This window comes from Varanus komodoensis, unplaced genomic scaffold (assembly GCF_004798865.1).
Source record: "Varanus komodoensis strain SLA01 unplaced genomic scaffold, ASM479886v1 scaffold63, whole genome shotgun sequence".
NCBI lineage: Eukaryota > Metazoa > Chordata > Lepidosauria > Squamata > Varanidae > Varanus > Varanus komodoensis.
The window spans coordinates 2,090,408-2,107,437 of record NW_025336259.1 but is presented as its reverse complement, the minus strand read 5'-3'; the positions used below and the strand labels follow the sequence as shown (position 1 = coordinate 2,107,437).

At 55.1% G+C, this 17,030-nt stretch overlaps 1 protein-coding gene across 5 annotated transcripts in view; it reads right to left on the bottom strand.

Annotated features, from left to right (window-relative positions):
- Nucleotides 1–17,030, bottom strand: part of EMSY (EMSY transcriptional repressor, BRCA2 interacting) — a 45,729-nt gene that overhangs the window by 27,966 nt on the left and 733 nt on the right. For 3 of the 5 annotated variants that reach the window (XM_044450159.1, XM_044450160.1, XM_044450163.1), the window contains exons 2-10: nucleotides 10,601–10,709; nucleotides 8,555–8,654; nucleotides 7,713–7,787; nucleotides 7,190–7,371; nucleotides 6,278–6,430; nucleotides 5,177–5,436; nucleotides 3,752–4,061; nucleotides 2,153–2,395; nucleotides 485–634 (exon numbers count right to left, since the gene is read on the bottom strand). In XM_044450159.1, coding sequence (XP_044306094.1) covers nucleotides 485–634; nucleotides 2,153–2,395; nucleotides 3,752–4,061; nucleotides 5,177–5,436; nucleotides 6,278–6,430; nucleotides 7,190–7,371; nucleotides 7,713–7,787; nucleotides 8,555–8,654; nucleotides 10,601–10,670 — 1,543 coding nt within the window. In that variant the 5' untranslated portion in view covers nucleotides 10,671–10,709. Of the gene's footprint in view, nucleotides 1–484; nucleotides 635–2,152; nucleotides 2,396–3,751; nucleotides 4,062–5,176; nucleotides 5,437–6,277; nucleotides 6,431–7,189; nucleotides 7,372–7,712; nucleotides 7,788–8,554; nucleotides 8,655–9,756; nucleotides 10,580–10,600; nucleotides 10,710–17,030 lie in introns of those variants that run through there. The other 2 variants (XM_044450161.1, XM_044450162.1) reach the window with 2 other exon arrangements.

The window sequence follows — 17,030 nt, the reverse complement described above, 5'->3', positions numbered from 1 at the left end:
CTCTCACACACACACACACACACACACACACACACACACACACACACAGTGTTCAGGCAATCTTATATTCTCCAGCCAGTTCCTGCAGATACAGAGAGGTGTGAAGGGCAGCATCTGATCATGGGAGACTTCAGGCAAGAGGTCACACGTCTCACGGCCCCTACGTGCAGACGCAGAAACCAAGCTGTCGGAAAGTGAGCGCGCCAGGGAGACGATGAGGTGCCAGCCTCTCTCTCCAACAAGCCAATTTTGCAGAGCTGGGGGAACTCCGCATCCCCTACACGCAGGGCATCTGGGAGAGCTTTACTCACAGGGTTGCCAGTCAGAGACAACATGGCGGCACACCACCACAACAAGTGCTCGAGAGGGGCGATGGCTGGCTGCACAGCATCCCGCAGCTCCACTATTCCAGGGCTCATTTCCTGGGCAAAGGACTCCCCCCCCCACCACCACCACCACCACGGGGGGACAAAGCCTTGCTTACCAGCAGGAGCCGTAACCAGCTTGGTCGTCATGATGGTCCCGTTACTGCTTACCACCATGATGGGGGAATTGCTGCTGCTGGGCAAGGTGGCCGTGACCGGCTTGGGCAGGATTTTGCTGGGCTGGACTTGCTGAGTGATTATTTTGACACCTAGGAGAGAGGCAGTACGGGGTAGAGAGGAGGCCATGAGAACCGAGGACGGAAAGGAAAGGGCTGCAGGGAGACCGACAGGCACAGCGCCGTCCGAAGCGCAGTTCCCGGGAGAAGCTTTGCTCTGCAGAAGGCTCCGAGTGTGGCTTTGAGCCACAGCACAATCCAAGCTCCATCAGCAGATCAACAGACACACAGGGGAGGTCAGTGGGGCTCCTTATTCATGGCAGCTTTTGCTTTGAGCTTCGCAGGCACTATCCATGGTCCCGAGTTCAGTGGCCTATACGGCCATTCCAGAGCTCAGAGCAGATGCTGCAATGCGTGAAGAGCTCGCCCATCTCCCCTGCGAGGGGCGCACCGCACGGAGCCAGCAGCTAGGCCATCGCTAGAACAAACAGCACACTAGACTGGCACTGGGCAACGCACCCCCCCTTCCCTCTTCCCCCCCTGCCCTTTCCCCTCTCCCTCTCCTCCCATGCAGGAAGCTGCCACAAAAGCTGCAGGAAGCGCACGCGGTGCGAATTAACTGCGCACAAATAGCTTCCGCAACCAGGCCGAGCGCTGGACGTGGCCTCTGGACCCCCGACCGTCCTCCCCTGCTCTGCGTGGGCTGTGGGCTAGCACGGCACGTCCCTTCAGCAACTTTGCCAGTGGGCAAATGCCCACCTGCCGCTTTGCTTACGCACGAAGCGGCTCTGTTACCCGAGTCCCGCTGAAAGGGCAGCACAGTGGAGAAGGGGGTTCTGTGTCTCAGGGAAGCAGGTGGCCGGGACCAAGAAACCACTGGGGTTTGCAAAGTTGGTTTCCCAGGCAGTAGGGAAAGTCCAAAATCCACCCCCCACCCCCCAGTCAAAACATGCCAGACCATGTAAGAGGTCCCATGTTCAGTCCAGGCAGGGCCAGGAAATGCAGCTCCCCGAAATCCTGGGGACGCACAACCAGGCAGCATCAGCAAGGCAGGACTAGCTAGGCCAATGGTCTGACTCGGTACAAGGCAGCCCCTTGGTTCCCAAGCTGAGCCCAACAGAACCTCCACTGCGACGGGACACCCTGCCAGAGACGCACCACCAGCCAGGCAGGATGCGCCCACATGCGTGCCTCAAAAGGAACACCTGTGCGCACTTTGGGTCCTAAAAAGATGGCCCCCCCAGAGGCCATCCTGAAGTCACACACACGGCCCTGCTGGGGATGGAGAAACACAGGCACCCCCTCCACTGGTTTCTCGGGAGAACACGGCCTTGGGAGGAGATGGCCCCTGCCTGAGACCGCGGCTACGAACCACCAAGGGAGGCAAGGCGCAGGCTGGCCCGCCTTCAAGCCGCCAAAGGCCAGCGGCCACGGCCACAGCCCACCGCAGAGAAGTGCGTGAGCTGCACACCGGAAGCGGAAGAGCCCGTGCTGCCAGTCTGTCCTAAATCTGCCAGCCAGCCACGCCACCGAGCGACGGGCTACGCCCATTTGCTCGCCACCCCGGGCCCCGTGACCGAGCTCGGCGTTCTGCGATCCACTTAGCCGTACCTGACTCCTGCTTGATCTGGATGGTGGGCTTGATGCCAGGCGGCAGGGGAGACGGCTGCGAGGGCGGGGGCGGCGGCGGCGGCTGGGTGACCGGCAAGGCCTGGGCGGGCGGCTGCTGGGGCTGCGGCTGCTGCGCCGGCTGCTGCTTGGGGAGCTGCGCGAGGAGCTGGGTCGGCGTCCCCACCAGGCTCTTGGGGGAAGGCAGCCTGGCCGACGCGACTTTAATGGCCGACGTGCAGACGCCTGGAAGAGGAGAGGCAGGCAGAGGATCGGAGGCGCTCTTCTCATTGCGCTGCTTTTGCATCTCACCCTTTGCCCTCTAGGAACCCAGGCAGCTTCCACTGCTCCGTTCCGTCCCTACAACAACCCTGCGAGTGGGCCAGGCTAAGACTGCTACGAGCAACTCTGCTGTGAGGCGAGGTTACAAGGTCTGGGGCCCTTCGGCTCAGAGAAACAGAGGCTGAGCTGGAGATACAGGGCACCGATGAATAAAGCTAAGTATTGTGGGCAGAAAGCAGGCTGGAAGAAAAGCTCTCTCGGAATACTAGGACCCAACGGGTCACCCCATAGAGCTGAATACTGGGAAATTCAGGAGGAAGCGCGTAGTGAAAACAACGGAGTGTGCTATCACCCCTTGGAAGGCCCGAAAAGGCAATCATGGAGGACAGGCGATGAGTTCTCCTTCTCCTAACTGCCATCCATGGCCTCCACCAGCAAAGGCTGAGCAGGCCAGGTGCTGTGGGAAATGACTGGGGGGAAGCAACTCAAACGGTCAAGAGACCAAGCAGCTCCGCTGTGAGGAAAGGCCGTGACATTCGAGGTGGTCCAGCCCACGAGAACGAGGGGCAGGTGCAGACACAGGGACGTGCCTCGCAGGGCGGTGCTTGCGAGGCGAAGATGGAGAGGAGAAAGAGAATCCTGCAAGTGCCTTGACAAGGAAAAAAGGCAGGATATAAATAGAGAGGTGCCCGGTGTAGAGAAAGCAGCAAGGGAGGCATTTTCCCCACTTTCTCAAAGTCCTGGAACCCAACAGGGTCCACCCGTGAAGCTGATGGGTAGGAGGGTCAAGACAGGTCAAAGGAAATCCTCCTTCACTCAGCGCAGGCTAAAGCTATGGAACTCATTTCCACAAGATGCAGTGATGTCACCCAACTGCCTTTTGGGGAGGGGGGCTGGCCAAATTCCGGGGGGGGGGGGGGGGAGACAGCTAGCTCTGGCTTCTAGTCCTGATGGCTCCACTGAAATTGGCCGTAGGACTTGCATGCCGGTCGCTGAAGAACGTGGGTGCAGAGCTGCTTGGCCAGTGTGCAAACCGGATGCAAAACTAGACGGGTCGCTGCCCAACCCAGGGTGCTGTGCCCGCGTTGCAGCGTTTTTCTTTACGAGAAAGATGCCCGAGAACAAAGCCAGGCCCTCCCACTGTGGGCTTTGAGCAGGTTGGCTTGGCTTCACTTGAGGGCCTGGGGACCAGATCGGCCCGTGGGCCATGGGTTCTCCATCCGTTTCCTCTATCCCATCGCAGGAGGGCGTCACTTTCAGGAAACGGCTCTCCGCTGAGCTGCCACCCTCCCGCAACCCCAAGGGGAGCCCGCATCTCACCCTGCGCCACCGTCGACATAACCACCGACGGCGTCGACGCCACCACGGTGGTCACAGCGACTGTGCTGGGGGTGGAGGAAGGCGTGGAGCAGCCCACGGCGGCAGTGGTGGCGGAGGTGGTGGTGGTGGCGGCGGTGGTGCTGCTGCTGACCAGAGAGGACTGGGAAGCAGTGATAACCACCGGCTGTTTCTGGGTGGTCGAGGCGATGACGGACGTTGGGACGAGTTTGGTGACAGCTGCGTAGTTGTGAGACTTGGACAGGATGTTGGGGACAAAGGTGGAACTGGGAGAGGTGGTTACGATGATCACCTGAAAAAGAACGGCGGTGAAAAGGTGCTGTTCTCGGCTATCCCTTGGACCAATTTTTGTGACCGTGCTGCAAAGGCACCCAAAATGTTTCCAAGCAAAGGCTTCCCAGCGGACTAAACAGAGGTGCCCTTCCAGAGCGAGGACAGTGCCGACCCGGGACCACTGCCTCACTCTGAACTGGCTTGTGGCCTGGTCACTCCAGCCCAGTCCAAGAGGTTAAGGGGTGTCCTAATGCTATTACGCTCGCTGCTGATCTGTGATTGGCTGGCATGGCCCATTTGCTAGGCTAACCTCTAAAATGGCTCTGCAGAATGAGAATGATGGGGGCTGTAGTCCAAGAATCTGGAGGGCACCAAGTTGCAGAAGGCTGGAGCACCTGACTGACCCACAGAAGTCAGAGAGCAAACTCCAGGGCAGCTCAGCAACTCACCTGGCCCCTGGGAGAACCCTAAGCAGGAAGGGTTTTGCCTGTGCTGCTTCCTTTTGCAAATACGAAGCAAAGGGGCTCAAACCGGCCTCGGCCGGCTAGCAAATGAAAACAGAGGCGGCTGAGAACTTTGGCTGCATGACAGGGAATAATCCCGAGGCTGGACAAGCACCAGTCTTCACATTTTGAGCCACCCTTCAGAGCCAAGTCATACCACAAGCATCGTGATAATCTCTGAAAAAGCTTTCTTTGTTTTTGCTGACAAGAGAAGGCAGAAGCAGAGAGATACATTCAGATGGAAAACAGACCAAAATGGTAAGCCAGTCAAGAAAATCCACACTGCAGCGTGAGGCCAAAGGGGGGGGGTCGCACTTAGCCAACAAGAACTGCCCCCACCCAGTGGCAAAACAGCTCCCTTCTTCCACAGTTCTGGAGTGCAAGTGCACAAGATGGGAGAAAGGCCAATGTATTCGAGTTCCTCCCAGCTCTCATTGGCCGGCTGCTGCCATTCCCCCCCGGCCAGGACAATCAAGATGGCGGCCACCGTCCAAGTGGCGCTGCAGGTAGCTGTGGAAAGTCACTGCCCAACCATCACCCCAATCCCACGCCTTCCGTTTCACAGCTGCAGCAAAAGTGGGGAATCCAGCCCAGCTCTGCTGCAGCCCGAGAAAGCCCCCACACCCTCTACCTTCTGCGTCGTCGTGTTGGTTGTCTGCGTCGACGGCTTGGTGAAGGTGATCTTCACAGGGGACATGTGAGGCGGCAAGGAGTTGGCGATGCTCTGCATGATGCTGCTCATCTTGGGGCTTCCGCTGACAGGCACCGTGATGGTCTTGGTGACCGGCGTGGTGGCCTTTGGGACCTCTTTCAGGAGGACGGGGGAGGAACTGGAGGAGTTGGTGCGGCGCCTCTTGCGGGGCTTCTCGTCGTCGTCCGAGCAGCTCACACCTGCGACGAGACACACAGGGCCCCGTTCGGCACTGCCGCTCCCTGCTGCTCCGTAACAGCTCCGGGGAACGGACGAGCAGGAGCGCAGCCTGAACGCCTGCAGTCAGCCAGCTCCGCTGCGAGCGGGACAAACCAGGACTGTGGCCGATGTCTACTCAATTTCCCACAGCATACCCAAGAAAACGAAACTGCTGTGCCTCGGGGATCCCCAGACCTCTTGGGCTGGTGGGCACAGTCGATGTTGGAGGCACTCTCGCAAAATGGCTGATGTTGTGGGCTGCTCAGAAGACCTCCAATTTCCCAGAAAAGGCAACTCAGGGAAGAGGAAGGAGCCCATGAGCCCAAGTGCATAGCAGAGATGGGCGCCGAATTCCAAAACTCAAAACCACGGTATTGAATTCATATAAAGACGGTGCCGGAAGGGCAGCACCTCACTTTCCAGCATGGCAACTTTCCCATTTAAAAAGGTCATTAAAGGATACCCCTCAGAAATAAGACAGAACATCGGGGAGCCTGGTGTGCACCAAGAAAGGAGTCCACGGGCATGCCGGTGTCCCAGGGGGCCCCGCTGTGACCTTAGTGCAACCAACTTCCCAACGGCCAGCTTTATTCACTGTCCAAATTCTCTCGCCCATCGCAAATAAATAATCCCATTTATTTATTCAGTTTTGCACCACCTGCCTGGCCGCATTCACAAGACATCCAGGAAAGACACAGTTGCAGGAGGTGCTGGAGGCGAAGGTGCCTGCCGGCCAGCACCCAAAGCCCCGGGCCGAGCCTGCGGACGCCTCTGAAGAGCGGCTTCTGGGGCAAAGCCTCGGAGCGCCGCCTTTCCACTTACTTTTGACGTAAACGGCGCTGCCGCTCGGCAGGACGACCACGTTGGAAGCGGGACTGGCAGGCCGGGGGGACTTCACGGTGGCAACGCTGCCGCTGGGGACCGGGGTGGACGTTGGGGTGGAGGTGGTACTCGTGAAGGAATAGCACACCACCACTGGGGAGGAAACAGAGACGCCACTCGCTGAGGGCCGCCCGCACGGCACAGGTGTGCTCCTCAGCACCCCAGTCGGACAGCAGCCGCGTCGCCTTGCGCACACCGAGCCCCATCAAGAGGAACAATCCCCTCCACGCAAAACTGGGCTGCCGAACATACTTCGGCAGGATGGAAAGGTAAACACGAGATTTTCCTGTGAAAATCTAGATGGATTCCATTATAGGTCCCACGTACGCCTTCTTGGCTGGCGTTCACGCTTTCTCCAGGCTGCAAACAGCGAAAACCCAAACCCTCGCCTTCTTCTAAGGGAAGCTGGCTGAGGAAGAGCGGGTGCTGCATGCAATCCTGGCGAGAGACGGCTGTCTACAAGACCTTTGGCCCAAGGCAGTCCTGGGCAGCTGGCGGGACACCTCTTTCCTGAGCTCGCACTGGACTGCCCCCACTTTAAGGACAAGCCTGGTGCTGCCCTGTCGTTTCTGCCCCGTGTCCCAGAGCAAAGCAATGTGGGGGACGTTCTGGGAAATGAAAATGGGCCCGGTGCTGGGCCTGCCGGGGGGCCATTTGCCAGGGATTCCTCCAGCTGGCCTTGGACATGGTACTGCCTGCTTTGGATCGAAAGAGGTCCGTTTTCACTTCAGCTCTTTTGACCAGCTTTTCCAGACTTCAGTTCCAGACCTGGCCTGTCTGGCACCACCAAAGATTTCCTTTCCAGACCTTATCGCTCACTCCCCGTATCCCTAAAAGAAAAGGGCGACCTACCTTCGCCTTCCTTGTTTCCTGTTTCAGCAGGGGAAGGGAGGGAGGCGTTATGCTGGAGGGCTGCATTGGCAACGGCATTGGCCGTGACGGTGAAAGCGGTTTGGGGAACCAGCCGTGGCATGAGCGGGACCAGGCGGCGGCCCTCGATGGACCACTCGGAAGAGCTGTTGGGCCCGGACATGCTGAAGAGAAACACACGGGCCGGTGAGGGGAAGCGTTCCATTCCGTCACGCCCCCAGCGGAGCAGGCCTTCGCTACCCACGAGGCACTTCCGGCCACGACTGCCACGGGCAGGAGCAGGCTCAACCCCGGCTCCACGCGTACATGCAACCACGGCGAAGGCCGCTCCCGCCCCCGCCGCGCAGGACGCGCTTTGCACTCGATCCCTGGCACCTTCCCTTGGCCAGCCTTCCCCATGCCCGTGCCCCGAAGCGGGGCCGAGCCACCAGCCCCGTGACCCTCGGCCAGGGATGTGCCGCCGGGCCACGCGGGGTCAGAAGAGCTGCACGGGGCCCCGTCGTACTTATGCGCGATCGTCGTCAGCCGCTCATCGTTGACTGCCCTCCGAACTTCAGCCCGATGTCGCTCAGTTGAAATACTGTGGGAAGACAGCAGAGCGTCAGGCAGGGGAGCTGAGCTCCCAGGGCACGCGCAGCGAAGCCAATGCCTGCCAGAAACGAAACCATTACGGGGCCCAGCGACATCAGCCACACCGGCAGCAAGCGGTGAAGCTGCTCGCCATCCACGTGACATTCGCCATCTCCTGGAAATGGCACCCCCCTGCTATCGGATGGAGGAGATGGATGGAGAGCCACAGCCCCCACACCAGCTTGGTCCTCCCGGCCCTCGAGCGAAGCCAACCAGCCTGCCCAAAGCCCACCGTCTGGCAGGGAGGGAGATCCTTGCTGTTCTTCCTGATCAGAGGCGGCTGCAAGAACCCGCTTCAGCTGGGGCACTTCCCAAACTGGGAAGGGAAGCGGTACATAGGGGAACCTCCGCTGTTACTGGTGCCACTGCCTACGTGTAACTCATGGGAGCGTTGTCCCTGCTAGTTTCCCCTGTGGGGGGGGGGGGTCGCGTGGCAGGTGAAACTGGGCCCCAACCGAGGGGCTGGCAGGGGGGACCATTCCCTCCAGCGTGCACCTGAGCCAGGTCTCTGGCCCAGGTACAAGCTGTAGGTGCCGCGGTGATCAGCTCCTTCCCACCTAAACTGCCTCCCCCGCATTGGGATAAGGCCGAGAGTCAGTCTCTAGTCACACATAATGGGGGGATACAAGTACGACAGCCAGACCACCCACACTCAGAAGGCAGAGGGGAGTGTTCCAAGTTGACAGAGAGCCAAGCCAGGTAGTAAATGTGATTCACCTAAGCACTTTGGAGAGCTCTCCAAGGAGGTCTTTCTTCTCCTTCGTGAGGTCCCCCTGCGCCCGCAAAGCACTGATAACACCAGCGTAGGCCTCCAGTTCTGCAAACAGGGAGAGTGGGGGAGAAGAGAAACACTGCAATTAGGAGCACATCCCAGGCAAGAAACCACCGGAAGGGCGACCAGGACGAGGCCCTCTTAACCTGTCACCTCCCGATGGGCTGGGCTACCACTCCCATCACCCCAAGCCAGCCTGCCCACAGAAATAACAGGAGCTACCGTACAACGCATCTGGAGAACCCCCGGCTGGGCAAGGCAGGACTGGAAGGGTCAGAGGTGGGCCAGGTCGTGCTGCTTCTCCCTGGCCAGAAGGGCGGGCACGGGCGGCTGCGGGGGATCAGGGAGCAGAGCGTCACTTGCTCCTGACCCAGGAGGATGATTTGCTCACAGGGGGAGCTGCACGAGGTGCTGCTCTAAGCGCGCCACCCTCCAGGTAAGGGCCAGCTCCTCAGGGCACAGGCCACCTCCGGAATGAGCGTTCCCTGGCTCTCTGCTGGATTGCGGCTCTCAGAATCCCAGGCCGTCAGCCTTGCTAGTCGAAGCTGACGGGAGACAGATGCCCATCAACATCCAGAGATGCTCCACGCTTCTTTTACTCTGTTTTCCAGTATAAAGACGAGACACATTTCTAATTTTCACTCAGGATGGTCACCCTGGTGGTCAGAAAGCTAGAAACGCAGCTTGGTTCTGACTACTTCAGGTAAGGACGAATTTTGTTTGGTCCGTGTTTTTAAGGAAGCCGATCTCATTTGTGCTGCCTGGATGACCACGCGGATTGGAACACCGTTCTCCTTTGGACCATGTCCTACTCTAAATTTTGTGGTGCAGTTCCTGGCTCAAAAATTGCCTAAAAATATGTGTACAAATTGTCATGCTTTTTTAGATTGCAGATTAATGCAGTAACTGGGCAGAAGAGATTTAGGCCTGCGGCTGTGTACAACTAACATGGACCAGATACGGACTGATTCATCCATCCCCACTGCCAACTGCTTTGTGCCAGGATTCTCTTAATTTTTTTTTTTTTTTTAATTATAGGTAAGAACAGAAAGTAAGAGGCACTGGCGGGTTGGACAACCAGGCTCATACCTGAATGAAGTTCTAAATCCAGAGTCAGGTTTCACATGATATCACAAGGGAGACTCACCGTGCATTGCACAGTCGAGTGTGCTGGCCAGCCCTTCTTTCAGAATACTGCATCACATTACATCCCCGCTCTCATCTGGTGCTACATTTTCGGCCCCGCTAACAGGACTAAGTTAGTACTGTATGGCCACTGAGCATGCACAGTTTTCACAGCCCCATTCTGGGTGCAGGGGAATGCATCCTCTAAGGTTTTCTTGTACTTCTGCAGTCCCTGGGGTGGCCTCCGGTTGGCCAATACCTTGCTGCTAAGCGGAGTGCTGTCACTTTGTCCACGGGACCAATACTGCTCATTTCTACGCATGGGAAATAGAGTGATATGAAATTACACACAGGCAAGTGATGTATGCTTGCCAGAACGTTTTCTAGAAATGCCAAACATGAAAAGGGAGCTTGCTCTCCTGCTCCCTCCTTCAGCGGCTCCCTAAATATGCCGAGTCCTTCCCAAGCCTCCTGAGAAGATCCGGGGGTACAAGACAGAAGGGGAATTGATCTGGCAGAAGCGTCCGTTTCACTCACAGGACATGGTTGGATAGGACACGCTGCCCTTAATGCAACGTAATCGCTACAGGTGCAGAGGGGACAGGCGGGAGGACGTCTGGAGGACGTCACTGAGCGACAGAGCTTTGACCAGCCGAGGAAGGGTGCCCCAGGTGACCAGTGGCCACGGCTTGATACTGACTGGCGTTCATCTGGCATGCTTTCCTGGCTCTCGAGCCTGATACTGACAGGGGGCTGAACGCTCAATTACCCCAAGGGCCCCAGAGCTTGTGCACCTGCTTGCCAGAGACAGTTCATGTGAAGATGCGCAGAGACCCCCAGAGGAGTCCCCCGCCAGAGCAGCATACCCAGTTTGCGAAGGACGCGCTTGCACTCATCCCTGCTGAGGTCCAGGAGGGTCGGCCACACCACAGGCATCGTTTCACGGCCCGTCTGCTCCGTCGGAGCTCACCCTCCCTGCAAATTCAAGGCAAGCACAGAAAGCGTCAAGGAAGATGTGGTGTGTGGCAGAGACGTCCAGATGCCAAGCCCCCGAAAGCAATGCTGGCCAAGTCACGACGCCAAGGGAATGCAAGGAATTAGAAGCGGTAGTTGACGAAGTGTCTGCTGCATGCAGAGAAAGGAGTCCGTTCTGTCCAGCTCACTTCCTCTGCTGACATTCCGGAAGGGAAAAAAATGGACTGCTGACATCTGTTCAAGAGCACGACTCTGAGCCCATGGGATCACCTGCAGAAAAGCTGTTTATCGAGGCAAGACCTGGAGTCGGGGAATTAGAGGGAAACTGATGGAGGGAAAGTGACTCCACATCTCTTGACTTCCAGTATTTTGAAGTAGTGATTGTGGTTGCATTGCTTCATAAATCCAAGACACGCCATACTACAAACAAAAGTATTAGGAAACTCTGCATTCGTATTTCATTGCTGTTCTACTTATCTGTCCTAAGAGCCCTCAACAGTGGCTAACCATAAGTTTTTAAAAATAAGAAATCACTAAAATGTTAATCAAAAAGCAACAACAGCATAGCAATATTAGCAATATTAGCATTACGGTGATCCAGAAAACTGCTTAGGGCAGAGTGCAGAACCTCAAAACTGGAAGCCAAATGCTGCACCACTAGGGGTTGCAATCCAGTCTGCCTGGGGTCCCAAAATGCCCCGCTTTCTCTTCAATAGTGTGAGGGTTTCCCAGCTTTTGTGTGGTTTTGAAAACGCCCCTCTTAGGGCTTAGGAAGTGGCTGTAAGAGCATTAAGCTAAGAGGTGCTAGAGCTTTTGGCCTCACCTGCCCCTGGAATGCTGCCCACCCACCCCAGGAGTTTCTCCAAAATGAAATCTGGCCCTCGGGCCACAAGAGGTTCAAACACTGCCTGTCAGAACAGCCTAATCACTCGGTTGTACACTCTGCCTTCAACAGAAACGGTGCAACCACTGCACTGGATTCTGTGGTGCGGGTTTTTCGGAACATTTTAAATCGGGGAAGTTTTCTGGAAAATGTTCTGATAGAAGGAGCTCATCTGCATTCAAAAATCAGTCTGCAGGGGAAGATTTTCTGACTCCCTAGAGCAGATACTTTTCAAGGTTTGTTACTAAATGAAAGCAAAATACTCACTGAAATTGAGTGCCCTCTCTGGTGGGGTGGGCGGCTTCTGGCGCCCCCCCCCCACGTTCTGGTCTACAGCTCCCATCAACTGTAAGCCCTTTTTTAAAATATACAGTGGATTGTGCATTAGTTCAAGTCTTTCCAAGCCTTGTGTTCTCAAGATGCCTTGGACTACAATGCCCAGGACGATTCTGGCAGCTCTAGTTCAACCCATCTGGAGGGCACCAGGTTGGAGAATGCGGCAGCGTGACTTCAGCAATCGGAAGGCGCATGCTTGATAGGCTGACAGCCAAGCATCTATGTTGACTGAGATACAGGGCACCTTTGGTTTCGCAGCCTCGACTTGTTCGTTCCATTTCACGCTGAGACACCGTGCGCTCAAGCTTGAGGCTCACTAAATAAGCACCAACCCATTCGATTATGCTTGCATCACAAAACTAAGCTACAGCCGGGGATTCTGGGGAATGCCAAGTGGCACTGCCCTGGCTGACATGTGACACCAGACTGTGCCTGGCTGGGAAGGGAGTTGAGTCAGGGCTTCCCTCACACGGGGAATGCGCAGTCCTAGGGCAGGAAAGGCAAGCAAACATCCTTGGCCCATCTGTGTGCACACACCCTGGTCAACTAGCATCTAACATCTGGGTCACACTCTCAAACGCCCTCCCCTCCAGAGGTCCCAAGAAGCCACCCCCTCACCCGCTTTCCTCGGACCTCGAGTCGTTCGGCCTTTCCCAGCTTTTGTGCCTTTCCCCCTATTCTTAAGGGCTGAGATTTAGTTTCCATCAGCAGAATTTCAAGCCGGTCCTTGGGCTCCATCCCTTCCACCCACCACTGGCACGCCACCCCTGAGGGCTTCCACAGAATGGAATTTGGCCCTGAGACTGGAACCGCCCGAACACCCCTGAGCTGGACAGTCCATCCCCATTTGCAAGCACGGCAAAAATGTCCGTGGATGTGTGTGTTGCGGGATTTTCAGCATTTTCCAGACAGTAACAGATGAACGAAAAATGCAGGCGTTCTAGACAGCAGTGCACCTCCGCGTGACCAACATTTTCTCTCCAGCGTTCCCCTGGGAGTAACACTAGGAGAGGAGGGAGTGTTATTTCTAATGGAATTGTGGAAAATAAACTAATGTAAAACAGAAGCTGCTTAGAGACGCACCACCGAGGGATTATCTCCAGGAGAAAAAGGGGAAGGGAGGCAGTCTGGGGACAATCCATCCCACATCCTTCCCAGTTTCATGACAGAGGGGAACTTCTGCCTTAGCTTTCTTTCAGGGTTCCTTGACAAGCAGATCTTTGGGGAATTGTTGCCCGGAAATAGAGCCGGACCTGATCTATCCTTTCTCTCTACTCAAAAACCAGGCAGCTAAGAATATGATGCAGATTCAAAACAAGATGTTAAAGCGATACCATAAAAAAAAACACACACACACAACAGCAGTGCAACAAACAGCACTTTAACCGCTCCAGCAATGATCAGTTCAGACACTCGAGGCCGGACTGAACACTTCCTGGTAGAGGTAACAGCTTGTTCTTGGTGGCATGCTCGGTTTACAGAGAGCAACCATGAGGCCCAGCCGGCCTCGTGCATGAACGGAGAGCGTGCCTCCAGGACCAGCCCAGCCTGAACCGATCACCATGCACGGTGAAGCGGCTCAGGGCACATGACGAATGCGCCAGATCCCTTACGTTACAACTAAGTGGACATTCCCAAAGCCCTTGATATGGGGAGTTCTTGAAAAAAAGAGACCCAGAACCTGATGTTGCTCAGTGGCATTGATTCGGCTTCGGAAGGAATCGCCTTGGGGCCTGCTTTGTTACACAACCAGCAGGCCTAGCAGCTGCAATGGGTGCAGTTGCCAGATGCTAGCAGGGTACTGGCATTCACCTCATTTATTTATCTATTTATTTTCTAGACCGTCCCTTTCCGAAGTCTCGGGATGGTTTAACAGTACAAAATGTAAAATAAAACACAGCATTCTACAAATTCAACTGACAATAAAACCCCAATTAAAACAAGACCTTCCCTCCAGCCCTGAGGAGGGAGAATTAGAATTAGTCGGAATCCCTTTGCTTCAAACGCCACGTGTGGCAGCCAATGCCCTGAATGACGGAAAACAAGCCACAGGATACATTCCATGGGAGCTGCAGGGGGATTGGAAGAACCCCAGTGCCGCAACGTCTTTCCACCCTAAGCAGCATTCCAGTCTGGGTCCATTCTGGGTTCCACACGACTGCAGAAATCAGCCTTGCAGGCAGAATTCCACCTCTTGAGAATCGCAATTTCAAATGTTCTGGGTTTCTGTGATGCAAAAGAAAGGCCCAGAAGTGTGTGTGCATCTAGGCAGAGGAGGCTTAAATCAGAGTAGCAGACACGAAGGCAGGATGCGCTCCAATGGAGCCAAGCCCGGGGAACCAAGGTGCAATTTGGATGTCAGGAAGTCCTCCCTGACAGTCAGGACCCCGAGGGGGTGGGATGGGCTTCCATGGGAGGTGGTTGGGGCCCCATCGGTGCGGGTGTTCAAGGATAGGCTGGACATGCACACGGTGGGCATGTCATGAGCGGAGCCGGCTGGAGCCGGGGGTCAGACTAGATGGCCCAGGAGGTCCCTTCTGACTCACTCTGTTTCTATGATAGGCATGTGTCTTTAAATAAGAAATCAGTACTCTGAGCTCCCTTTGACCCTCCTCATAGCAGACATGCAAATATATGCAAATGCACTTTATCTGCAAAATATATACAGGTTGCTTCCCTCCCCCTTTCAATATATGATATGCACACCTCAAAACCCCACAACAAACCTAGCCAGGGTGTACCTTCATGGAGACATCAGCAGAGTGATTAGTTCAACCTCTTAGCCAGCAGCGCCCCGAAAGCACCACAAAGCGCAAAGCCATGCCCACACACCAGTGGGTCCCACTGGGCAACCCACAAGCAAAACCATCAAGCCCCACCTGCCCCTTGCGCAGAGCGCTAACCTGGCCAGCCCTCACAAATTAAAGTGCCCAGACTCCTGACAGTCTCGTTCCCTGTTGCCAGAATCCACACATTTCACACGCGCACACACAAACACACACACACTCCCAGTGACTTGACTCAGGCAGGGCGGCATTCTTGCAATGCTACTCTGTCTGGAATCACAAGCACAAGGCCTACAGGGCATGGATAAGTGTGTCAGATTTGGCACTGCAGAAAAGTAATTGCACAAAATCAAAACGCCCGGAAATCCTAGGCACTAAAGTAGCTTGTCAACAAACCAGAGTTTGTTTGTTATAAACGACTGGCTGCGTTTTAGCCAATTCAGCGATCGATCATAAATATTTTCCATCCGCAAAACCTTCCTTTTGACACGTGGAAAGCAGAGACAAAAGACTATTCATGCAGAGAAAGTGTTTATCTTTAGCATTTGCTTTTGCAGTATCCTATTACATTAACAACCCAGGGCCGTAAAGGAGAGAGACCAAAACTTACAACAAATGTATGCCTTTAATTCCGAACCTCACTGATTTGGGACTGCCCACTCCGAGCACCAGTTAAGGCACAATCCTTTGCAGATTTAGACAAAAAAAGGCTGTAACTCTCAGCTTGCCCCTGGTCAGCAGTGGAAAAACTGCATGGGATTGAGCATGTAATCCAGTGATTTTAGCCAGCTCTATTATCAACAGGACATATCTGTAAGCAAGTGTGCACAGCATGCAAAACGTGAAGAAGAGGCTGCACCAAGAGTTGGAAGGGGCCTTAAACATTATCTTGTCCAATTCCTTGCTTAATGCCACTTCTGTATGTAGCATGTTGCTCTAAGTAATCCTGGCAAGAGGCATTCCAGCCTCTGCTTAAATACCTCCGGTGGAAGGGAACTTGGCACCTACCAAGGAAATCTATTCTACCGTTGAACAACACTTAGAAGGTCGGCCAACATCAGCTTCCCTGCCACCCCCACCTCCGTGAAAAGACACATGAACAAACAGCGAGCGCAGTGGTGTAGCTGGAGGGCCGCCTGGTGCATTGTGCTGCAGGAGAACTGGTTGCAGCGACAGGATTCGAGTGCCTGTGCCCATCCAGACCCAAATCATGGATGGCACCTAAAGCAATGTTGATGTGTCCAGGCAGGTGTGGAGAAGAGAAGGGTATTGCTCCTGATCCTTAAGCAGTTTGATCCTCTGTGTGTTTTACACGAAGTTCAGAAGGTTTACTCCCAAGTAATTAGGCCCAGAACTGCAGGCAGAGACAGTATCAGGGACAAGAAGATTCCAAATGGGATGCCTTACAAGACTGACACACTCAACATCTCACAATGGCTCAAGGAGAGATTCAAACTGCAGAACATCTTCCATTCTCCTCTTTACCAACAGCCGTCCACCCCAATCCTGCTTGATTCAGGGTGTGATGGGGTGAGGACCCAACCAGCAAGGAAGAAGGGATGCCCAGCAGAGATTCAGTGCAATGGCCAACAAAGACTGAGCTCTGAGGAAGGCCGGAAAAGGGGTTGGGGGAGGAAGGGGGGCAGGCAGAAATCTCCAGTAGGAAAGAGGAGGAGAGAAATGGCTCCCACCTGGCCATGCTCACACACGGGGAATATGTGGAGGGCATGGGAAGACGCACAGCAGTTCCCCAGTGGGCAGAAGGCCCAGAATGAGAATAATTGCAGTCTTCCTGCCATTTAAGTTTTTAAAAAAGCAGATGAGGAAGGGATCGGGAGAAAAAAGCAAGAAAAATAGCAGCAAGCAACTAATGGGGAGGAAGGCAGAGGCAGAATGAAAAGAAGGCTACAGCTACTTCTCTCTTGCACTGGAAGGGAGAGGAAGAAAGGCATGTAGGGGGGATAATTAAGAGAATTTCCAGCACCCCAACCCCCCTTCCCTTTCTCTTCTCTCTCCACCTACAGTAGGAGGAAAAGGGGAAAGAGAATAGGACAGGAGAATAAAGACTGCACAGGAAGGAGCAGCAGCCGCCAATCTGTGCGGGGGGGGGGGGGGGAGAATAACAGAGGCAGGACCAATTATTCCTCTCGCCTAACAAATCCATAAGGAGAAAGAGACAGGCGGGTTTATAAAGCAGCAGCCACCTATTTTTCTCGGGGGGGGTAAAGAGACATATGCCCCCCTCCACCAAAAGAAGATTAATAAGTGGAGGCAGAGGCCAGCGAGCGTATAAGGTGCATCAGCCACGGGATGAAA